The sequence below is a fragment of the Rousettus aegyptiacus genome, unplaced genomic scaffold (assembly GCF_014176215.1).
Source record: "Rousettus aegyptiacus isolate mRouAeg1 unplaced genomic scaffold, mRouAeg1.p scaffold_m13_p_10, whole genome shotgun sequence".
Classification (NCBI taxonomy): Eukaryota; Metazoa; Chordata; class Mammalia; order Chiroptera; family Pteropodidae; genus Rousettus; species Rousettus aegyptiacus.
In genome coordinates this window covers 89,332,992-89,358,744 of record NW_023416285.1, presented here as the reverse complement: position 1 = coordinate 89,358,744, position 25,753 = coordinate 89,332,992, and the positions used below count along the sequence as shown (strand labels likewise).

General features: G+C 37.0%; 1 protein-coding gene across 3 annotated transcripts in view; it reads right to left on the bottom strand.

Moving 5' to 3' along the window:
- ST8SIA6 (ST8 alpha-N-acetyl-neuraminide alpha-2,8-sialyltransferase 6) overlaps nt 1-25,753 on the bottom strand; it is a 160,083-nt gene that overhangs the window by 27,025 nt on the left and 107,305 nt on the right. For all 3 annotated transcript variants that reach the window (XM_036228162.1, XM_016150633.2, XM_016150631.2), the window contains one exon: nt 8,024-8,110. In XM_036228162.1, coding sequence (XP_036084055.1) covers nt 8,024-8,110 — 87 coding nt within the window. The remainder of the gene's footprint in view (nt 1-8,023; nt 8,111-25,753) is intronic.

Below are 25,753 nucleotides of genomic sequence, written 5' to 3'. Positions count from 1 at the left end.
GATGGCCTATGCACCTAGGATTTAAAAGTTAGATTTTGGTGATTGTCCTTAATGAATCCTATTAGATACAGAATAGAAGGTATGGCATTCGGAAAAGCCATTGGTCATTCACATGTTAAGATGAATTAGTACATCACATGGCAGGGGAGGTCTGGCATAGATAAACTGGTGTTTTGAGGAAGAATAAGGGAGAAACATTTGGGAACATGTAGTGTCCCTAGACCCATGAGGCATTGCTTTGAAAAGAAAGACAGAGGTGAAGGATCTGGGACAATTTGCAGAAGATCAAAAATGTAATGTGTCAGGAAATGCAGGCACTTGACACAGAGTGGATGGTCAAGACGTCTTGAAATATATATGAAATATAAAATAAATGAATGAACGTTCACACGCTTTACAACTTTTGCTGAGGGTTCATCCTAGCTGTATCTCGACCCACTCCAAATTCTGCTTCATAACTGGTAGCCACAGAAAAGCCCAAGAGACATGTGACCCAGTGTTCCATATACAATCAACACGAGTTATGGGCTAAGGAAGAAAATGAATAAAGACTGGATTCAGTCAGCAACTCAGATAACTGAGATTTCCCCTTGTTAACTAACGTGAACACTGCTCTTTTTCAGTCTATAAAAGATCAGCTCATGTATCTGAGTAGAATATAAGAACTAAGCCAAGGTAAAGTAAAATGTAGGAGAATAGGATTATCAAAGCAAAAAAAAAAAAAAAGGGGGGGGTTGGGGGGTGGGGTGGGGGAGGCATCTAAGAGGTAAACTCCGAAGTGAAGGAGCAATGTTGAAATGCTGGGGAAAGGTCTGTAGGCTCAGACCTTGCAATGGAACAAACCGATGAAGGTACTACAGCAAGCAGTGCAATAAGGAACAGAGCGCTTGCAAGGCAGGGCAGTCTAGAAAGAGGCTCACTCAACGCAGGAGCATAAGGCAATATAGTTATTGTCGAGTACGACCTGTGAGATAAGTTTCGAAATAAAATTTAGAAGATTAGTGAATCCCGTGTGGGTCTGATGCATTTTGACGGCAAAGTTTATATTCTGAAGACTAAGAGAGGAACCCGTCCTTAAATGGGCGAGAGTTTCGGTTATTAAATACGGCAGACATAATGACACGGTGTGGCTTTTGTTGCTTCTCTGAATGCACAGACATGCTGTGTAGAATGACAAATAGATGATGTGACAGGATATTAAGGGTGAAAATGGTCTCGATGCAGAGGAAATGAGCAAAAGAAGCTTTTTCAATCTGACAACTGACCCAAAACACCTATCATAAGGTACACACATCTTCTTAAATTAAAAAAAAAAAAAATGATGTATTGCTCTGAGCCATCATCATAGTCACCCTGTATGAATCATAAGCAGCAAACATTTAAAGGGTATGAGGAGGAGGGAAACAGAGGTTCAGAAAAATAAACATGGTCTTGGAAAAATCAAAACAACCCCTAATCCAGATGATTTTTGCTTCTCTCCAAAAAATCAGTGCTACGAAATAAAATGCTTCAGACATAATAGTACTCGGTCGGTGTTGACCAAATGAAAAAAAAAAAAAAGTTGTAATCTCACAAAATGCTAACCCAAATCAAACCATAACTACTGCTTTTGGAGAAATATTTCAGAAAATAGCTGAAAACAGTTCAACAGAGTTTGCTTGTTCAGTTCTGACTTTTTTGAAAGATATTAACTTTTTCATCTATTTATTTGCAGAATTTATATCCTTTCACAAAGGTAAATCATGAAATGGCACAGTTTTCATCACATCGATATCATGTAATGAAAACTGAACATATGTGATACTGTCTGTAAATATTTTTGTTTAACATCGTATTTTTCCAAGGAGCACAAATAAAAATGAAAGCAACACGCTTGCTCTTATTTTAGAAATATCGATGAATCTACTGATACAGAATTGTAGCCTTTTCTTATATACCCAATACAAAGCGAGCAAAGAAATAACTTTTAAGAAATTTTAATCTAATTGAATTTGAGGGGATAATTCGAGATTTAGTAAAATTGTTGTCACATAATAGTTATCTGTGCCAAAGTAATTAGACACAAAATATCCGTCTCAGTAATTTGAAAGGCATCTCATGCATGAGTCTTAAAATAAACATGTGCATTTACATGATAGCATTGTCTTCCACCACTAAGTGTTCAGTAAATATGTGATTGATAATATTCAGTCATTTTGGATTCAAACTCATGTGTATAAAACACGGGGACATCTAAAGAAATCAAATGATATTAGTCCAAAAAGAACTGAAAAATAATAGTATGAGCACTTCTGGGGGAAAAAAAGTGAAAATAAAATGAAAATTAAGCACTTATGCTTGTGTGCCTATCTGTTTTTCATAACTGATCACACATATGAATGCATCTGTTTTAAGTTAGAAAACGGTTCATGAAAGCTAATCTATTAATTACCTCAGACGTTACCTAAAGAATCTAAGACTAATTATTGAAGCTCAGAGACTCTGCTGGGATAACACCTGCTTCCCAGGAGTTCCCAGAGCTTCCTAAGAAGCTTTGAAGGTGAAGTAGAGGAAGTGAAGAAAGGAGAGTGAGGAGTATTTCACATTATGTTTAATTTAAATTAAAGCATCTCGATGTTAGTCTCAAATATCTAAGTTCGAGCAAATGATCATTCATCAGTTTCCAAAAAATGAGAGGGAGAGAATGTGAAGAGTAATAATTTCTTTAACTGAAGGGGGTCAAAAGGTAAAAATAAAATAAAAAGAACTACAAATCAATAAGAAAACACAGATAACTCAATAAAATGTGGGTAAACTACTTGAGCAGATATATTGCAAAAATATAGAAATATGAATGGCTAATAAACACATGTAAAGAGCTAAACATTATCAGTTATCAGGGATATGTAAGTTGAAAATGAGATAGCGCTCAGGCTAAAATTAAAAGGTCTGCCAACACCAAGTGTTGGTGAGGATGTGGGGCAAAAGGAAAACATTGTTTCCAGGAATGTTAAATGGTACAGCTATTTTAGAAAATAATTTGGTGGTTTCTTATCAAGTAAAATATGTATATCAGCTCATGTTTGGGGAAAAAAACAATGACGATTTTAAAAGCAGAAGGCAGATGGCTAGACCTTCTTAATACTACTATATGTAAATGAAATTAGATGCCAAGGGAAAAATAGAGCGGGGTGGGCCATCTTTAACTCTTACTTAAATTCCTTGTTAACTCGGTCCACCTAGCATCTCACAGAAATCCCAATTCATAACTGAAACTTAGAATGTCTGTAAGACAGGGAGGGGTAAATCTGAGGTTGGCCACACCTACGCTTGTGATAACCATGCCCACGGAGAAGGTGAAACAAGCAACACACTCCTGGAGTGAACAGGACTCAGGTTCGGAAGATTCTTAGAAATATTTAAGTCCATTCGGGGGTCCTAGACTCCTTGAAAATCTGATGAAAGTTAGGGATCTTTTTCCAAGAAATATACACAATTTCACACACAATTTCAAGGGCTTCATGGAGCCACTGACATAGACTTCAGCTGTTTCCAGGTGAAGGTTGTGAGCAGTTATGGGCACAAACCCCAGCCACAAGCTCTCAGACTCACAATTAAATGTCGAATCAGTAAAAGCTTAATAATCTGTAAAAAGAGGATAAACACTGTTAAGTAGGGGGTAGAAAAGGCTCCTGAGAAGATAAGCTCTTAAAAGGCCATACTTCTTACATAAATTAAACAGCAGTTGCTTTTCTTTTTCAGAAAATTTCATTTTCTCTTAACATTTATTTTTATCCGAGGGAACGTTTCTGCATCTGGTTGCCCCAATGTCAACTCAAACGCAGCCTGTCTAGCTCCTCTTCATAAAAGCAATTTCTCTTTAAAACCTTTCTACTTATTAGTAGCACCACTAATTAGTAAAGCCAATCAACCAGACCTAACATTTCTCATTTGTCTCCTACTCTCTTTTTCTTCCCCTTCAATTAGAGAAGTAGGAATCAATAAGCAACCGAGCCCTGCCAATTCTTCACTCATGTATACAACAACTATTTATTGGGTACCATCTATGTGATGGGCACTGGAGATACAAAGATAAATAGACCGGGGAGCCCACAGTAAGTTCCCTTCCTCGATATTTGTATAATCACTATTGATGTTTTAGATCTTCATCATTCCACAGTTACTTTTCTACGACCAGTTCCTGACTCCTTCAACTTTCTTCAGTGTATTCATTCCCTTGTAAGACTCCAATTCGTCTAATATTTTGCTGAGCAAGACATTCTCTAAAATAATAAATTCATTATGGGATTTCCTTGATACAAATATCTCTACTGGGTTCTGGGTATCTACAGAAAGCCAGTGAACTTTACTTCGATCATCGGAGCTCTGCATTGTTAGGGGCACCTCAACTGACCTACAAGTTTCCCCTTTATCCCAAGCACCCTCTAGTGTAAGTTCACTGATCCGCTGCTTCTGGTCTTGAAACTTACTCATGTTTATTCCTGGTCCCGCCACTACCATATTGGTCTCCCCCTCCCTTTCCACCCATCCTCAGAGTTGTAGCTCAAGTCCTGTCTCTTTTCACACAATGGTTCAAGAAATTATATCCCATGGTGATTATGCATTGACATATTACCGTATTTGTGTAAATCACTCATTTGGACACTAAATCATAAATAGTCATAGTTTTATTTGTTGTCTCTCCAAACTGACTGTAATTTCCTTGAGGTCAGTAAAACCTTGCATACTTTCTGTTTACTGTCATGCATCCATTCATTTAACATATATTTATTGAAAGTCCTAACTTTGTGGCCCACACTGTACCAGGATGAAGAGGTCTCCTGTGTATTGACATAATAAACCCAAAAACAAAAATTTGTTGATAACCAAAATGCATCCTCTCTGCTAGCAAGTGGCATATTTATTTAAGGAAAATAACTCTTAAACTCTCTTTTATTTTTAGATCATGTGACCACAGGAGTCCCATAATTTTCAAATAGCTCCTAGGGATTGGCCATTGAGAATTTCAGCAATCAGGCTACAGATGGATTTAGAAAATATTCACTTACTTATATTCTTCAGAATTTAATGTAACTTTTGTAATTCCTGATAAAAGAACATTACAACCTTTTTAAGGCTCACATTTTGCTTTTCTTCAGCTTTGGTATAAAATGCTGTGCATAAATAAAATAAAAAACTATTTAGCTACTTGATGTCTATAATAATAGGGAACATTTTCACAATACCGGCTTTATAAATAAGCCAGAAAATTCCCAGATTTGGCCAGCTTTATTGGTAAAAATTTAGGAAAGTGGGCCGTTTATTATGATTTAATTGCACAGACTTTTGTTGAAGTTTAGATAGTTTGGTTTGCTAATATGCCCATAAAAAGAACATTACAATAAACTAAATATTCAAGTAAATAAATAAATATCGCTGTGACTATTATCTCGAATGACAATAAGCAATAAGTATTACAGTCCCAGATGTTTACTTAAATTGTCCCTGAAGGGATAGACAGGCCCTTGGGTAATCATCTTGTTTACCAAGGCACTTTTTCTAATGAGATGGTAATAAAGGCAAAATGGCCATTCGGTCTGCATACCATCCATCTATACAGCTTTATCCATCATGATTTGCCACACTGACTCTCATGCAGAGTTAGATTTGAAGAGACTCCTACGTTTTATTTATGAAGAAAAAAAAAAGGAAAGAAAGAAAAGCCTTTTTGAGAGAATTCTTTCTTCTCATTGAACCAGACTCTGTGTGCGAAAACTTGCAAAGATAATTTAAGGCTCTGAATGAGGTTACTTTCTTCCAGGGAGGATGGGCTTTGGGCTCTATCCCGTAGCTAGGCTAAGGGCAGATCTAAATCCGATTGAGGGTGGAAATGATTCAAGTTTGGGCTGCAGTCTTTGAGAGAACTGGCCTTTTCTATGGATGGATGGCTGCTCTGCTCAGCCTCTCTGCCTCTCAGCCATGCTTTTGCTTGTGCAGTTGGATAGTTCCCTGTGGGAAAAAAAAAAACAGCTCCAGATGGTAGGCTCACCTCCCTCAGTTTCCCCTTCTTCTGGATCTTAGTCCTTTAACTACTCCCTGCCTTGGTAGCTCGCCAGTGTCCTCAAACAGGTATTGAGTATACTTTGTTTTGCTTGTATAGCTCTCAAAGGCTTGATCTGAGCCAATCTACACCAAGAAGGAGGAGGTCCTTTACCCTTACTTTGATTATTGATGTCATTACTCATTGAGTCTTTCTAGCTAATTATTTTGGATGGATCCTTGATAGCCCAATACCTCAATATACCCTTCTTCTTCTTTTTGCCTATTCTGCAAGTGGAGAAAGGTCTCTCAAAACCCAGCTCTTCTGCTACTCTTTGACTCTGTGAACATTAGGTTATAGTTGCCTGTGCAACTTTCTATCTGGTCTCCCTGTCACTTCGCTCTCTCAAATCCTAGTCTTGAGTAGGACTGTGTCAGTCCATTTGACTTGCTATAGCAGAACCTATGACTGGGTGGCTTAAAAAATCACAGACATTTATTTTCATATTTCTAGAGGCTGAGAAGTCCAAGATCAAGGTGCTGGCAGATTCAGTGTCTGGTGAGAAGCCACTTCCCGGTTCACAGACGGAGTCTCTTGCTGTGTCCTCACGTGGCAGAAGGCGTGAGCAAGCAGTCTGGGGTCTCTTTTGTAAAATCACTAATCCTATTCATGAGGGCTCTACTTTCATGACTTAATCACTTCCCAAAGGCCCCGCTAATTAATACCATCTCCTCGGGTTTTCAATTTATGACTTTTTAGATGACACGATCAGTTTATAGCAGACTGCATAACATAAAATATCCTAGAACTGACATAGCTAAATACGAATACCCTTTTATAGTCGTCACCCTGAAGTGACAGGAAGTGATATCATCCATGTATCCACCCAGTGGAGGGAAGAAATTCACTTTTAACTTTCACCCAATCAGAAAGTTACTCATTCGCTCAATGGGAGTGGACCGGGATGCTTCGTTCAATGGCAGCGGACTCACTCAAAGGCATTTGACCCAGTGACTCCAGTATATACTGACCGAAGGCGGCACAGGCGGAGCCACGGATCATGCAAGGAAGAACTTCCTTCCCTTAGTAACGAAAGTCAAGACGCCGATACTTCTTAGAGAATCTCGGGGGAAAGCAATACCTCTTGAATAAGGTTTTTAAAAGACTTGATACTTCAAGTAAACTTTGAAAATATAAACCACTAAAGACGAAAACATATTTGTGGATTATCGTAGAACAAAATAACTCAGCACAGGACAGACAAAGCCTGTGTTGACACACAGCAAAAAATCAGAATGTGCGCAAAGAAAAGCAAAGCGACGTAGATGGACAAACACAGACACAACTGGTGCAGCTTCGCCCTAAGAGCAGGTATTCAGGGGAAGGGGTGCAGGTAAGGATCCATACACAAATCCTCCCCACCCCCAAGCCTACTGTTTTAACATAATTTATTTCTGTCTGGGTGAGCTCTGAGTTATCCAAGCACAGGACAGCCCTGTAATCATCAATTGATGACTTTGTCTTGTCAGGTGAATGGCTCCTCCCCAGGTTATTACCTAGAACAAATCACACTCCTGAATGTTGCTGGTTTTAGGAAGGTAATGAGAAAAACTGTAAGAGAATGTGCAGAAACGAACGCAGTTTTTGCTCTAAAGAGATGGGCCTATGGATGGCTTTTTTCCTTCTATGTTTTCCAAACATTCCTTAATGCTATTACATTTTATTTACAAAATAAATAAATGGCAAATGCGAATGGTGCAGAGAAGCAACATTCTCTAAAACATAATAAAAAAATTATTATAACAAATACTTTCTTTCTGAATTTGGGATTTTTGTAATTAATTCCAGTAACATAATTACAAATTTCCACATAAGAGATAAGAATGGAGCACCACAAACCTCATGAGAGGGTCTTAGAATGAAATCATATTGCTTAGTTCCCCAACAAAGCAAATGTGCAAAACTTTTTTTAACTCATATTATTTATGAAACTAAAATTTTTACCTAAAATTCTCATGTTCTTCTACTTGTCGTTTCCATGGACATCTCTGTACATGTGTGACGATCTGAAGATAGTCATCCTCTGAATATCTAAAAGTCAAATGTTCATGAGGTTAGAAAATAAAGCTCTCACGTGTAGCTAAACAAATATATGTGTTCAAAAGGACACTTTTAAAAATTGACTCATTTCAGCCCTCTAAATTTTTCCTGAAATACGGTGAAGGATAAATTGGTAAATATCATAACCATTTCAGAACTTGGAGCAATGTACAATTTGTGAAGAATTATCGTTGATTTAGAAATGTGTAATTTGTACAGATTATAAGTCCAGTCTAGTATTACAAACAAACCGTGACAGAATACCAACTCACATTCATATGTTATGGTCATTTCACCTTTAACTCACTCACAAATAATTTTTTTATATTTTTAGAGCTGTTTACCATAAGTATATAGTTTATGATTTTTTTAAGAGACTCAGTTGATAAATTGACCTTGGCATAGATAGATAAAATTTCCCCAAAATGAGCATCTTAAATTTTAATTCTGAACAGCGCATTAAAGAAAACAGATTGGGCTAAATTAAGAGGGATGTACAGTGGCATAAAAATCTGTAGGCACAGAGGGACAGTTTGCCAGGACCTGAATCTGCAAGAGATCTCCTTCTACCTGAAATTCTATCATCGAGTATTAATTCCTTGAACCACAGAACAGCCATTAGTCTTTAAAGGTTATTGTTTAAAATGCAGATGTCTTTGTAAGTGAAAAAAAAAAAAAAACCCTTAGATTTTCTTTCGATTGGCATCTTAGTCATTCGTCGCCAGCTACTTAAAAGCAAGGATCTGCAACAAGAAGACAGAGTGTATGCTGGTGAAGGACTGGCAAGGGACAGGTCAGTAACAGTCTTGTCAGGAAAAGCGCTCCCCCATATGTCCATCCAAGAAAATGCAGGTCCTCCAAAGTTACCTCGGGAAGCAGGTATTTGTTACAGGTGGGGAAGGTAGTCAATTGAGCAACTCCTTTGTCCCTGAAATGTACCTACCTTTTGGGATTCTCATCCATCATGTTGGGGCCAAAATCAATCAAAAATATTTTCCCTTGGTTCCCACTGTCATAGCTAAGAAAAGCTAAAAATCTTGAAGGACTTTAGCTAAATATAAATACTAAAGGAGAAGTAAAGCAAAGAGCTATCACAGGAAAGATTGAAAATAGTGTTACTTGCACAAAAGCTTCCAACTTTAACAGATTTAGCTCACTCCCATGGGCCCTAAGACTGGTCTCAATATACCAAGTGTCTTAAGAGATCAGTACTGTAGCCCAAAGCTTTGTTTAAATGTGACACTTCCCAGCTCGAGCAAAGACTGTTTGTCTCCATGTGGTGAGAGACACTCAGAAACCCTCTGCAAAACAGGATTAAGCTCAAAATGAAGAAATACACATTCAGCAGCCTACTAAAGGCTTTCTCAATCTCTGACTCTTTAGAGAGACATGGCATTGTGACCAGTCTCTCCTCTCCAGAAGTCTTGTCTATGACCAAGGCATGGTTTTAAGTCGCCTGATCATATTGAAAACTGGACAACAACCAAAACATGTTGTATATCAGGGTCCATTAGATAAAGTAACCAAAAAAACCACATATTTATCATAAAGCTCAACTAAAAAGAAATGGAGAGAGGCCAAATACAAATATCTAATTAACCAATTAATCAATGGGAATTGCAATTGTATTTTAATTCATCAAGATAAAACATATCATAAAAAGTACAGTAAGGAAAAAATTACCATCTTATAATGAAAACTAAATGCAACTGAGTTTAATTTTTTTAATGTCATTTATTAGATGAAAAAGACATTAAGTTTAGATAAGATTAGTGAAGTTGAAGACATAGCAACAGAAACTATTAAAAATGAAGCATAAAAAGTGAATGAAAAATTTACAGAGAATCATTCAGCTGTGAGACAACCTTGGGTGGCCTAATAAATGTAAAATTGTGGTCCTGGCAAGAAAAAAGAGATAAAAACATTTTCTGAAAAAATTATGGTGGAAAATTTTCCAAATTTAATGAAAACTATAAACCCTTTATAGATCCAAGATGCTCAACAAACACAAAGCACAAAAACCATGAAGAAAACTATACCAAGACACATAATAAAAATTGTCTTTAAACCAGCAATAAAGAGAAAATCTTAAAAGTAGTTGAAAAAAAAGATACACCATTATGTACATAGAAACAAAGATAAGAATTACAGCAGACTTTCTGTGAGAAATTGTACAAGTTAGAGGCAGTGAAACAATATTGTTAAAATACAGACTAGGATTTGGGGGAACTGCCAATCAGGAAGTCTATACTCAGCAAACCTTCAAAAAATAAAGGCAAAATAAGAACTTTTTAAGACATACAAAACGTGAAATAATTCAAATCAACAAACCCGAAATATAAGGAATGCTAATGGCAGCCTGTCAGGTAGAAGGAAAAATAAAACCTGATTGAAAACTGGATTGACATAAAGTAATGAAGAGCACTGGCAATAGCAAATATGTAAATATATACAAAATACGATTTCTTATTTTTCTAGGTCCTTTAACAGAGAATTGACAGCTTAAAGTAAATATGACAATGATATATTGGGGAGTTTATAACATGTATAGAAATAAATGCAGGAAAACTATAGAACCAAGGCCAGAAATGGGAGGAAGACAGAAGTGGTGTAAATCACTCAAAAGTGGATAAGAAAAGGATATATACTGTTCACCTAAAGCAACCACTAAAATCAAATGAAATTATAAAAAGCAATAAAATGTAATCATAAAAGCACCCGATCCAAAAGAAGGCAGAGAAAGAGAGAAAGGAAACAAAGAGCAGGCAAATAGGAAACAAATAGCAAGATGATAGATTTAACCCCAACCATGTGAATAGTTACATTAATTGTAAATAATTTAAACATACCAATTAAAAGGCAGAGAATGTCAGATAAGATTTTTAAAAAGCAGGAAGCAATCATATATCATTTATAAGAAATTCATTTCACATAAACTAAAAGTAAAAAGATGGGAAAAGATGTAACATAGCAGAACTAATAAAAATGAAGCCACAAAATGGCTATATTCATATCAAAGTAGATTTCTGAGTAAGAAATAGTGCCATAAATATAATAGTTGGTAAGAGCAGAAATTAATGCAATATAAAAAAAATCAATAAAATTGAAAGTTGTCTCACTGAAAAAAAAGCACTGATCAGATACAAGAGAAAGAATATACAAATGACCAATATGTGACCACTGAGGGAAGATGCTGAACTAAGAGTCCTACAGATATTAAAAGTATAACGACAACTTTATGCCAAAAATATAACTTAGATGCAATGGACATAGTCCTTGAAAGATACAACTAAACAACTAAAGCTCGTTCAAGAAGAAATCAATAACCTGATTAGTCCTATAGCTATTAATTAAATTGAATGTGTGATTAAAATCCGTCCTACAGACATCAGGCCCCGATGGCTTCACTGGAGAATTTTATCAAACATTTAAGAAACAGTAATACCAATTCTACACAAATTCTTCTATAAAATTGAAGCAAGAGGATACCTCTCAATTCATTTCATAAGAACAATATTACCCTGATACTCAAGCCAGAAAAGATATTAAAAGAAAGAAGAAATACAGTATCCCTCGTAAATACAGATGTAAAAATCCTCAACAAAGTATCAGCCCATTGAATCCAGCGATATATAAAAAATATAAGGCATTCTGACCAAGTGGGGTGTACCTCAGAAGTGGAAGTTGATTTATTTGAAAATCAATTGATGCCTACTCACTGTAATAGAATAAAAAAGAAAAACCCAATAATAATCTCAATACATGAAAGAAGGAAAAACATTCAACCTAATTCAACATTTAACCATGTCAAAAACTCTCAATAAACTCAGTGTAGAAGGGAATTTAAACAGGTCAATAAACAAACCTGCAGCTAGGATCATACTTAGTGGTGAAACTGAATACTTCCCCACTAAGATCAGAATCCAGGCAAGGATGTCCACTCCCACCATCTCTAATTCACCAAAGGTACCAGAGGTCTAACCAGTGTAATAAGCCAAGGGAACAAAAACAAAAAACAAAACAAAAAACAAAACAAAACAAAAAATACGACACCATCTGGATTAAAAAGAAAAAATAAACTGTTGTTATTCAGAGATAATACGATCATCTGAGGAATCTAGAAAAAAAGCTACTTGAACTAATAATTTAGCAAATTTTCAGAATACAAGTACTGAATCAATTATACTTCAATACACTAGCAAGAAATAGCTTGAATCAAAAATTTTAACAAGTCCACTTAAAATAACATGAAAAATATAAAATACTTAGGAAGAAATTTGACCAAAGATGTGCAAGACTTACACACTTTGAAACACAAAATATTGCTAAGAGAAATTAAAGACCTAAATCTTTGAAGCAATATTCCACGTCCCTAGGTTAAAAGACTCAAGATTTATTTTACTTAATGTTACTTGATGTCAATTTTCCTCAAACTGATCTATATATCTGGTACCATTTTAATTAAAATTCCAGAAGTTTTTTTTTTTATATATAGAAATTGAGAAGCTGATTCTAAAATTCATCTGGAAATGTAAAAATATGGAATCGCCAAAAAAATTTGAAAATTAACAACAAATTCAGAAGACCTGCATTACTTGATTCGGGACTTACGACAGTGCTAAAATAATCTGAGCAGGGTCTTAGTTATATCAAGATGATAGAAAAATAATTTAATGGAAGATTAGAAAATCCAGAAATAAAGATTTTCAACAAGGTAATTTAACAGAAAAAGAATAATCTTTTCAACAAATGTTGCTGAATGATTGGATAGGTATCTCTTTTTTTTTTTTAATTTTCAACTCTTACCACACTCCATCTAAAAATATTAATACTAAATGTATCATTAATCTAAATGTAAGAACTAAAATTGGAAAACTTCTCGAAGAAAATGTAGGATAAAACATCTTAGTGATCTTGGACTTTGTACGTACTATGCGCAAAAAACATTGTAAAGGAAATGAAAATACAAGGAACGGACTGGAAAAAAATATTTCTACAATACATATTTGATAAAGAACTTAAATCCAGGAAATATAAATAAGTCTTACAATTCAATGATAAGACAAACAACCCAATCAAAAATTGGAAAAAGATGTGAATAGATTCTTCACCAAAGATGACAGATGGGTAGCAAATCAACAAGTGAAAAGATGCTCAACAACATTAATTACTAGGGAAATGTAAATTAAAATCACAATGAGATACCACCACATATTTACCAGAATGGCTAAAATTGAACACAGACCATAGTGAGTCTGGTGAGGAGTAACTGGAACTCTCATATACTACTGGTGGGAATTTAAATACACAACTAATTTGAAAAGCCATTCGGTAGTTTCCTCAAAGGTAAACATACACTTCCCTTGCAAGTCAGCTACTCCTAGGTATTTATTAAAGAAAAATGAAAACTTACATTCACACAAAGACTTGTACACTCATGTTCATAGCAGCTTTATTGATAAAAGCCACAAACTGAAAATAACTTAGATGTCCATCAAGAGGTGAATGAATAAATAAATTGTGGCATACGCAAATGATGGAATAGTGTTACTTTTATTTGATGCTAAAAAGAAATGAACAATTGATATGCACAAAAACATAGGTCAATCTCAAAATAATTATGCTGGTTGAAAAGAAGCCAGATGGAAAAAAGAGTCCCCAACGTAGATTCCATTCCAGAAAATGGAAACTGATCTATAGTGACAGAAAGCGTATGAAAAGTTACCTGGAAATTAAGGCTGGCATGTGGGTGGGCAGTGATGGAAAGGATGGATGAAAAAAGCTCATAAACCTTCGGAGGGTGGTGGATATGTTCAGATTTGATTGGAGTGATGTCATATACATATGCCGAGACTCTTCCTATCGTACACTTAAGTTACAGTTTATTAAACATCATTTATACTTCCAAAAACTTTCAACATGTTGAATGTTGAACTAAAAAATTACATTTTCTATGGTGCAATAACTAATAAGCAATATACATCAGCCATTGTCAAGGACCGAGTACCTAAAATTCAAAATTCTAGTTACTATGAACCTATAGTATATTTAAATGAATATGCTTTAAAAAAGTTTATCTTTCAATTACAGTTGACATACAATGTTATATCAGTTTCAAGAGCACAATATAGTGATTGGACACATATGCCTTACAAAATGGTCCCCCCAACAAATCTAGTGTACACCTGGCACCATACATAGTTATTACGGTGTTACTGACTCTTTTCCTTGTACTGAACTTGTATGCCTGTGACTGTTTTAATAACTCACATCTTGTGCTTGTTAATCCCTTTCACCTTTCTCATGCATGCACTTTTTAAAGAGTTCCCTGGGTAGCTAATAAGCTGCTGCTTCCTATGTGCTTTCAGAGTGCCTTGGCCAATACTCCTATAATAGCCTCACATTGAATTTCATTCTGTTTACATATTGGCTTCCCCTTCTAGACTGTCTGAGTCCCTCCAGGACCCTAAAGAACTAAGCTTTGCAAGCCTAATGCAATCCCCAGCTGATTGTTCTTCTTGAGGAAATACACGCTTAAATATAAATGCGAAATGCGATGAGGTCAGAAACTGCTCTGAATAAGTTCAAAGCAACATTTCCTTATTCCATGGATTATGGTTTCTACTTAAGAGCTTTCCCCAGTGTCGACTTCCACCCATTCTTCCTATTCACAACTATATTAGAGCTTCTTCCTCCTTTACTGTAGCAGCTGAGAGCTCTCAGGCTCCAGCTCAGTAGCCAGTCAGTCACTTTACTCAATCCATGACCCCAACTTGTCCTTCCTACTTTCCCAGTTTCTTAGCATGAAATAAAAGGGGTGCGTATGCATGTGTATTTATCCCATCAAACTTTTGCTCTTTTTTTCCCCAAATGTGTAGCCCATTAGTCGACTGCCCCATTTTCATCTCTGAGCTCCTTCAACAGTGGTCAATGTCAAATTTGCAAAAAATACAATAATTCCCTATCTCATTTTAGCCAGCTCTTGAGCTTGAGTACAATCTCTTCTCTCAACCCTCTTGGTTGACACAGGATGGGTGTTGGAACCCTCTCTTCCCTGCTTCCATACTTTATGTCTCATTCTTACATACCAGCGAGCTTATAGAAGCTTGTGAGACCTGCTTGTTAAATTTTGTGAAAAGGTTGTTAAACTATTGGTAGCTTGAGGTTGGCGAAGGTAGAAATACTTACACTACAAGAATTGGCAAATGTGACAAATCAGGGCTCCCTCTTCCCCAAGATAGTTGTTAAATATGAATGAATACGCCTCTGATCCTACACCCCTCCGCCCCAACTGGGCAACCTGTTGGCCTGGCTCAAAAGTTTTTACTCTCCCCCAGGTTTGAGCTGTATGAAGACCTTCCAAGAAGGCCAGGTGAGACTCTGCTGCCACACCTGACTCATCAAGCAACGATGACCCAGAGTGGCCCTAAGCCTCAGTCAAGCAAAACTACCAGATTAGCTTCAAATAGCAATTACCATCTTGGGAAATTAAAGGTGACTTTATTGCTATCAAGATTCTGAGCAAACGCTCTTCAAGTATATTATACTTTTACTGTGGCTTCCTTGAAAAGCAGGGTTTGTGTCACTTTGAAATTATTCTTACATTTATATCAAGCTTAGCTTAGAACATCCAAATTGCCACCCATTGCCAGTTACAATAAAGATGCACTGTAAAATATGTATAGTCTTTAAAACGCTTTGTTTCAGTGATATATAGTTCCCAGTTAATCGTAGCTGGCTCCAAGTTTACTTAATATTGAAAGATGTCAATCATAACGTATCTAATTTTACCAGTAAGATAGCTGCACAAAGGAGCTTTTGATTTTACCGTTAGTGATGTTTAAAACCAAGTCAACACACAGCAGCCTATCCATTATAAAATAAGAAATACGCCAGGCCCTTTTATAATCAGAAGACAGTACTCAAGCTACTCACTTTCTAAGGTTGCTGTGTTCAAAGAACTTCTTTAATGTCCAGTCCAGAAATGAAGCATTGTCCCCTGATATAATAAAGGGGAAGACTAAAGGGAAAGGAATGGCAAAGGGAGGTTATTCTCCTACGTGCCTGCCCTTTTCTGCTTAAAAACACAGTAGCAATCAGCTTTTTTTTAGAAAACTGAGACCGCCATAGTACCATTATGATTTGTACGGTGGGACATGGCTGGGGTGGAAAGCCATCTGCGAAGGAAAAAATCTCAAGTACGCTACAAGTACGGGCTAATTTGTGGGATAAATGTGTCTCTGAAGGAGCTTCCTGTTATGTAAAATGCTCTAAAATCACGTCATACTTTCTGCAAATGTGTATTAATAGCTGGTTTTTGGTTCCAAAGTATAGGCCCCGCCCCACTATCCTGAGAATCAGCTCTCCCTATGATATTATCCCCATTTTTTTATGGCTGACAGAACTAAAAGTTCTGAGATGAACAGCTTCTCAATATTGTATTGTAAGTAATTGAGCTAAGAATTAAACTCATGTCTTTTGATTCACAGTCTGGCTCTCTTGCCAATATATCATGCTGCATCTCATCTATTTTCATAACGAAACTGAAAATTAATGCTATCGGAAATATTTTCTAGTCCTAAGACATACAATAAATCATACTAAATAATGCAGCAAGTTATTTCCAAAAGAATAAATAATGTCTATTTAAATCATTATTAATAATAATCAAAATACAAATTATAAACGATATACTAAATGACACTAAGCAAGCATTATATTAAAATTTAAAATATTTTTCTAGAAACTTCTCTTTGGAGATGAAGATTCACATACTGTGACTAGTTTTATCTCAATTAAGATATAGACAGGCTTTTTAAAAAGCTATAGTATGTGGTTAATTGATTCGATCATTAAATATTTATTGAGTACTTATTAGATGCCTACAAGTTATCTTGAGGATATTCATTTATTAGCCTCGTTTAAGGAACTGAGATACTCATTTAGTTTCCTATAATATTTCTTCATGGTGAAAGCCATCTCTTTGTCTACTGAAATGGGTAGGGATACCACAAACAGTATTAAGTCAGTAGATTTCTAAGCGGTGTTCTGTGTAGATCAGATAGTCTTTTGTAGCTAGTTCTTACAAAACCCCTGAAGAACTGAGGTCTACATGAAAAGAAATTCTTCAGATCAATACAACACTGTAAGATTTTCAATCAATACAGCCAATCACTTGCACTGGGCAATAGTTTTTAAAGGAATAGCTGTTGAGGGTAAAACAACCAACAAAGAAAACTACAGAGCACGTAGACTGGGTTGAACTACAAATAGTGCTGACGTACTGACATTTCATCTACTGAGGGCAAAAAAATTCAATTTACATTGTTTTCAACTCTGCAGGAGGGTAACCTCTAATTAGAATGCTGTGCTTATTGTCAATTGGCAGAGGAGAAAGAATTCTCAAACTTTTATTCCCGCCATACCTATTACTGTCCCCCAGACAAGCTAAATATTCCAAAACAGCTTTGGGAATTAACTTTGAAAGATGCCAGCGCTCCTTCTTTGGAACCCCAGTGGAATCTCTAAATTGCCATATTTGAAAAAGTCAGATAATAATTTTAAAAAATAAATAAATAAAGGAACACTACCTCTGTCCTCAACAATGAACTTTTGGGGTTTCGATATTCATTATATGTTTAAGACATGTGCTATGAGATGCTATAAGCAGTGACTAGCCTTAGCCAACCAAGAAGGAATGGGGCGTCTGCCTACAGAGGGGTGGGACGTGGTGGAGCAAAGGCCACGCAGACTGGTGAAGCACAGTGGGTCAGCGGCGGGGACAGAGTGGGAGAGCTGTTCCTGCCTAAGTCTACAGGTCACCCAGAAAGAGCCATAGCTGTAGGTGTGGAAGAGGGTCACTGGCAGGAATGGTGGCCTTTGGCAGAGGATGCAGTCATCCCTCAGCCAAGCCCACGCACAGGGATCCAGGGGAATGAACACCCCCAAACTCTCCCTCTTCCCATTTCCTACCCCTTGCCAATGACTCCCATGGGCTGACTTTAGCCGGAAACTAACGGTTATGAATCTAACTAATTTAGCTCCAGGAAGACTGCCTTTTGGAGCATGTAACAAGAACAGAAAGGCAAGAGAGAAGATCTGGAAGGTTAAAAAGGAATGAATAAATAGCACCAATGGAAATCTATTCATATGCTACTTACCGGGATTATTTGGGGGTAACCGAATTTACTTCGCTGGACTAGTTTGATGAAATGCCCAAATCGAGCAGTCCCTCATGGCGAAACAAAAAAGTATAATTTTAAGTATCTCCTTCGCAACTATCTGCCACATGTAAATACATCACCAGGATAGAAAGAATGAATAAACGGTGAATAACGCTGCCGCTTAAGATTTTTACATTTCCTTTCATAACACAATCATTATAAGATTTCCGAAGATGGGAAAATGAAGACCCACTTTTCAAGTTTATAGAAATAAATCTCTGGACATATAAGAGGAAATTCAGAGATGAAAATACTGACAATTCAGTGATCTCTACTATCAATTTTTAGAACTAGGATCTTTTATATTGAAAGGAATCAGACAGGACCAACAAATTTAGGGTTTCTCCATCTTTTGAAGAGTAACATATTATAGTCAGAGCAGTTACAATTGTGAAGGAGCTAATACAGGCAGTACACCCGGTAAGATTTTCAAGCCATATATGAGTGGCTATTAACTCCTGCCTTTTAAATTCTTCTGACTCATCTAAGCAGAGTTGCTCTCTCCCTCTTCCTAGTCCTTTGCACCACCCTATATATCTCTACAGCATTTATCTTTTAGTTTTCATGTACTCAATAAATAACTTATTGGGCACCCACTATGTGTGAGGTACCGTCTTGGGTACCAATAATGCAATAGTAAAAATAGATCTTTTTTTTTTTTTTAACAATCCATGTTCTCATAACAATTACATGGCAATAGGAGATGATCGATAATAAATCGAATGTATGGACTCCCCAAAATCCCTATGTTGAAACCCTAAGACCAAGGCATGTGACTGTATTTGAAGATACGAAGAGGAAATTGTGTCAAAATGAAGCCATTAAGAAGGACTTAATCCAGTCCAATTGATGTTCTTATAAGAAAAGGAAATTTGTATATACAGAGAGAACCGAGAGCGTGGCACATATAAAGACCACAGCAAGAAGGTAGCCACCCACCAGCCAAGGACAGAGACCTCAGGAGAAATCAATCCTACTGACACCAAGATCTCGGACTTTTAAGCTCTGGAACTGTGAAAAGTAAATTTCTGTGGTTTAAGCCATCTGGTCTGTAGTAATTTGTTATAACAGTCCTGGCAAAGTTATATACAAAATGATAGGTAAACTAATAGCATGTTGAAGTACTGTGCACTAAGTTCTGCCAAGAAAAACAAAGCAGGAAAAGAGAGAAAGACAGCCTGTGAACTAGAGTTGCCATTCAGGTGGAGCGGTCAGAGGAGACCTCATTAGGAAGTCACAGTCGGACAAAGACTTGAAGGCGATTCAGCAAGCAATGCACAAACAGGGGTGTGAGAACAGGAAGCGCCTTCCAGGCAAAGGGAATGACAAGTGCAAAGGCCTGAGGTAGAGGCAGACACGGTATGTTCGAGGAACAACAAGACGGTTAAGGTGGCTGGAAACCACCCGTGAATCATTCACGAATCCACTCGTGAAGGCGGCAGGAGATGAGGTCAGAAAGGTATCGAGAAAGTGGATGGTGTGAGTCCTGCTACTCAAAGTGTGGACCTCATACCAGCACTACTGGCATCACGTAATAAGTTTGTTAGTGAAACAGGATCTCAGGCCCTGCTGCAGACCTACGGAATCAGAATCTGTTCCAAAATAAAATCCCCAAGTGATGAGTAGGCACATTAAAGTTCCCAACATCTTTATTGGGGTATAATTCATCTATCTACAATTCATGCATTTCAAAAGTATACGAATCAATGATTTCTGAAATATTCACAGATGTGTACAACCACCACTATAGTCAATTTTGGAACATTCTTGTCACCTCAAAAAGACATCCTGTACACTTTAGCTATCATTCCCTGCATTCCATAAATTTTGGTATGTGTGTCTTCATTTTCATTCATCTCTAAGTATTTTTTGTTTTCCCCTTTTATTGCTTCTTGGACCCACTGTAGAGTTAGGAGTGTGTCCACATGTTTTGAGTTTCTCAAAAATTTTTTTCTAAATATTGATTTCAAATTTTATTACAATATGGTCAGATAACATAGATAACAAAGTCTGAATTATTTCCATCCTTTAAAAATTATTGGGGTTTGTTTTATAGCCTAGCAAATGAATTATCCTGGAGAATTTTTGTGTGCATTTGAGAAGAATGTATGTTGTGTTGGTGTTGGGTGGTGGTATATCCTAGAGGTGTCTGTTATGTCTAGTTGGTTTATAGTGTCGTTCAGGTCTTTTACATCCATGCTGATCTTCTGCTGGTTCTATCCACTACTGAAAACAGGATATTGAAGTCTCCAATTATTTCTAAATTGTTTCTCTCTCCCTTTATTTCTGTCAGTTTTTGCTTTGTGTATTTTGATACTCTGTTATTAGGTGCATGTGTGTTTATAATTGTTGTATCTTTCTGCTGGATTGTTACATCTTTCTTCTGTAAAGAGCATATAGTCAGATCATATTTTAAATCCAGTCTAACAATCCCTGCCTTTTGATTACATGATGATTTAATCTATTCATATTTAATATTAGTATTACTATAGTTAGATTCGCCTCTGCCATTTTACTTATTTTACATGTAGCATATATTTTTGTTCCTCTGTCCTTCCTTTACAACTTTCTTTTGCCTTAAGTGAATGTTTTCTAATGTAGCATTTTAATGACTTTAATAATTTTAACTACACTTTTTAGTGATTGTTCTAAGATTTACCATATACATCTAAATTTATCAGAATCAACCTCCAATTTATACTATTTTAATTGCATTGACATATAGAAATATTATCTTATATAGATCTATCCCGTCTCCTCCTTTTCATGGAATTTTTGTTACACAATATTATACTTATTAATGAGATAAACCCAACTACATATCGTCATATTACTTTACCATCTGTCATGTCTTTAGCCTGATACAGCTTTGCTGAAACCTACCTCCTTTGTGCTGTTATTGGCAACATATTACATGTATATTTAAGAAGTGCCTATAATGGCCGTATAGGCTATTCAAAGGAATTTTGTCTTTTATTTTGAGCGAAGTGAGAAGATATTGGACCAGAGAACTGACCTGATTTGACTTACATTTAAAAGAGGTTCCCTCTGTCTGCTTTGTTGAGAATAGTTTCTAAGAGAGAAGGGCGGAAGCCAAGAGACCAATTAAAGATGTCTGCCACAATCTAGAAGTGGAAAAAGATGGCTTGGACCAGGATGGAAGTGGTAGAGTTTGTAACAAATGATCAGCTTCTAGATATGATTTGAAGGTAGCCAGTGAGCTTTCATGATAGATAATGAGATGGCTAAAAAGAGATGAGTCAAGGATAACTCTAAGTATTTAGGCCTGATCATGGGAAGGACAAACTGGCCATTAACTGGGCAGAGAAGAAGCACTAGAGGACAAAGTTTAGGGGGAAGTCCAGGAGATCTTGGGACACGTGTTAGGTTGGAGATTTCTCACAGATATTCTGGGAAGTGCTGGCTGGGCCGAGGTGCATACAAATCTGGGAAGAGGTTCAGGGAGGAAATATAAATTTGGGAATCATGTATGTAGGGGTATTTAAATTCATGAGACTAAACGAGGTCCTTGAGGACTGAGAATGAAGAGAAATGAGGCCCAAGGACTGGGTTCTAGGACAGCCCGGTATCGAAGGCAGGGGAAGATGAAGAGCCTGCAAAGAGGAGTGAGAAGGAGAAGTGGATATGTTGTGAACATTTGGCTACACGCTGCAAACTGCTGAAAGGCAGAAATAATTTTTTTTTTTTTATCACTGTGTTCCTTGTGCAAGAGTTCTCAATCTGTTCCCAACCACACGTACTTTGAAAATCCTCTCAGTGAGTCTGAGGCACACCTCCAGGATGAGAGTAACTGTCCCTGTGACTGTCATAGAGCTGGGCACATAAAGTTACTGTGTGTTTCTGAAGCTAAAATTTAACATGCAAATAGCACATAAAAACATCCAATATGACTTTTGAACTATGACAATAATTAGCCATCAGCCATGAACTTACCAAGAGAAGCCAACTGATCCCCAAATTGCAAGCAGGGTAATGGCAGTGCAGGCCAACGCTACCTAGGTATACTTACAATACCAAAACTTAACTGAAATAAATAACAAAAAGCGAAGAAAGTATATAGTGTTTTAGAGGTGGATCACTTTTGAGTGGCTTCACATTATAAAGTCAAATGCCTTTCTCTTCTTATATCTGTGACTTGTAATTCTGCTCCTGTTAAGAACGGTACCACAGAGTGAAAAGAAAACAGTCGGAATTTCGTCCAAATCCTGGCTCTGCCATTTGTAACTGTCTGGTGCGCTGCAAGCCATTTAAACCCTCTGAGCTCATTTCTTTCACTTGTGGAATTAGAATAATGAAACCTACTCTGAAAAAATATTGTGAGGATTATAGTTGCATCTAAATGATCTCAGATACGCTAGGCTCACAAAAATGGTTGTTGTTGTTGTTATTATCACTATTGATACTTTTGGTAATAATTATTATAATGTAAAGGATTAGGAATTGAATAGTTAATTAGTTATCTATGTCTATATAATAAATTTACTGCAAAATTTAGTGGCTTAAAAACAACAAAAAACATTTACTATTATACAATTTCTGTTGGTCAGGAATTCACAAACAGCTTAGCTGGGTGGTTTTTATCTAGCAGCTCTCATTAGAATGCAAAATCGAGATGTTGGTCGAGGCCGAGAAATCTACCTCCAAGAAAGAGTCACTTACGTGGCTGACAGGTTGGTGCTACCTACTCAAGGGAGACCTTAGATCCTTGCCATGTGGAACTCTCCATGTCCTCACGGCACGGTAACCAGCTTACCCCAGAGCGAGAAATCCAAGCTACAGCAAGGCAGAACTATCAAATGCTTTTACGCCCTGGCCTTTGAAGTCACACTTGGTTATTTCTGCACTATTGTACTGGTTACACAGAGCAGGCCCCTTCAGTGAGGTAGGGGGCAGCGTGTGGATAACAGGAGAGATTCACTGGGTACCATCTTGGAAGTCCGGCTACAACGAGTAGTAATTAAACTAGACCTTTAACATTACCTGTTATATTTGGAAATGTCGAACGAAAGTAACAGATCTACTTTCTTTCTCCATACCACTTCTAAAATAGCAAATAATTCCAATTATTTCTTAATGACCTTAACTATGTGTGATTATTTATATTGTCATTGTCTTTCTCTTAAAGGTTTCTTTCATATAACTAGTTATTTGAGCAAGTGCGAGAACGCCTTCTGACGTGAATGCATAATCGACATTGTAGCCTAACTAGAAAGTCAGTGTTTCGGTTTTCCTGAGGGAAGATGCAGTTTTGTTTCCACTGACAAACAGTGACAGTCTAATATACTACCTCAGCCTCGCAGCATAATAAGAAATGATACTAAGCAACTCTTACCAAGTATTAATTAAGAAATTCAGATTAGGATTATGCTGGTTATTCTGCAACATCAACAATTATACGCACCAAAATATTATTTCTCACATTCCCACTAACTGGTTGCCTGACTTTGAACAAGTCATAATCCCTTTTTTTAATCTTTCAACTGAGGAAATTAAATTTTTTTAAGAAAAATAAAAGTCATACATGTTCATGGAAAGAACAGAAAAAAGGATATGGATTAAAAGAATTTAAGAGACTATTCCTTCAAGTTCTTAGATTCTATGATTATGTTTTAAACATATTCTTTGACATACAGAATGATGGTTAAACCGCCTTTTAATAGATTTGGGCTTATTTTTGTTTAGTATAAATGCAGAGAGAGAGAGAGGGAGGAGGGAATATTCAGTCACAGCCTTGATATTAACTCATCTGCCCCAACTTAAAATTTTATGTCAGCAAACACAGCCAACTGATCTGGGTACCAGGAGAAATTTCCCAGGATATTAAGAACGTACCTTGTTGGTATGAGTGGCTGTTTTGTGTTAACTTCTTTCTGAGCTCTATACCAAGGAAAGGAAGGAAAGCCAGATTTTGGAGCCCTCAAAAGCTGATTGGGAAAGGCAAGTTTAGAAGTCTGAGGCGAGAAGACAGACAAAAATATGGATATCACTCTCAGAAGCAATAAAAGCACTATAGATATAGAGCTGAGTAGAAACAAGTCATATATCATTAGATGTCAAGAAAATCTTATATATGACCAAAAATTGTTTTTCCTGACAGACAAGTTGAAACTTAGGAATACCTGCTTAGTTAGCAGGCTGTCAAGTGATATGCTCACATTGGGGTTTTTTGAAGTTTGATCTAATTTTTACCTTTTCTTTTCAAGCTGCAATTCAGGACATGTTGTACTCTCCAAGATAATAAGTAGCGAAGAACACATAGGGCCAGTTTTCAATTCCCTTTGCCTTTTAACCTGAAAAAGGGTGCCTTCTAACTAGCATCTTTATGGTACCCCATTAAGATATTACCTTTCAAAAAAAAAGTCTATTATGGCATTACATAAAACAGCTCATTAAACATACACACTCACCAAGTAGGTAATTTTCCAAATCTTAATTATGAGAATTCGAATCTTGCCAAAAAAAGTTATCTCGAGGCAAGTGACTGTTTGACGTCATAGTGGTTGCACAGGAAGTTTATATACTACAATGGCTTACACTCCGTTCTTGAGAAGATCTCTAAATAATTTCCTTCCACTAGAGACACTATTGTAATTACTCTAGTGTTTAAAGGATGCGAGACTGCCGCCGTTTAAAAAACAAAAAACAAAAACGTTTTTTTCCCGCCTTTAAGAAACACCTGAGGGGCCTACAGTCAACGGAAAGATGAGAATGGCAGAGTTCCTCGATATACCCGTGGCAGAAGTGCCTGGCCGATCACCGCTGATCGATGCTTCCGTTCAGAGCATGTAATTGCTGCTGCGAGCGGCCTCCCAGCCACACACCACATTCCCCAGTGCCAATCGCATGGCGGCGTTCGGTTCGCCAAAACCAGTCACACGGCCCTAAACATCTAGATGGGCCAGTCCCAGACAACGCAGGTGGGGTGCGTCCCCTTCGAGCTCTATATACTTTCTCCACAGCATCTTCGCCTTCAGCAGCATCTGTTGAACGTGGCTCCACAGGAAGATGGAAGGAGCCAGAATCCGTAAAAGTCAATACCCAGGGGAGAGTTGCCTAATCAAGAATGAATATCTGTATCGAATGCTGTATGAGAGAGAGTCAAATTTTGTGCTATAACAGTGCATTCTGGGAGATCGTGCTAGAGCAGTTCATCTACCCTGACCAAATGGCAGAAACTGAACAAGTATAAATGTAAGTTTTGGCAGGATCCGGGAGCATCTGGGAAAAACGAAAGAGAAATACAAGGAAGAGAAAGGCACAGCCACAGAGGCAGAAAAAAACAGGAGGGGGAGAGATGAGTTTATTCCCTAGGTCAGCCCCCAGGAAGTATCTGCTCTTAGAAAAATCAGTTCGTTGGTCAAAAGCAATGTGGACTAAGGTGGACAGCTTG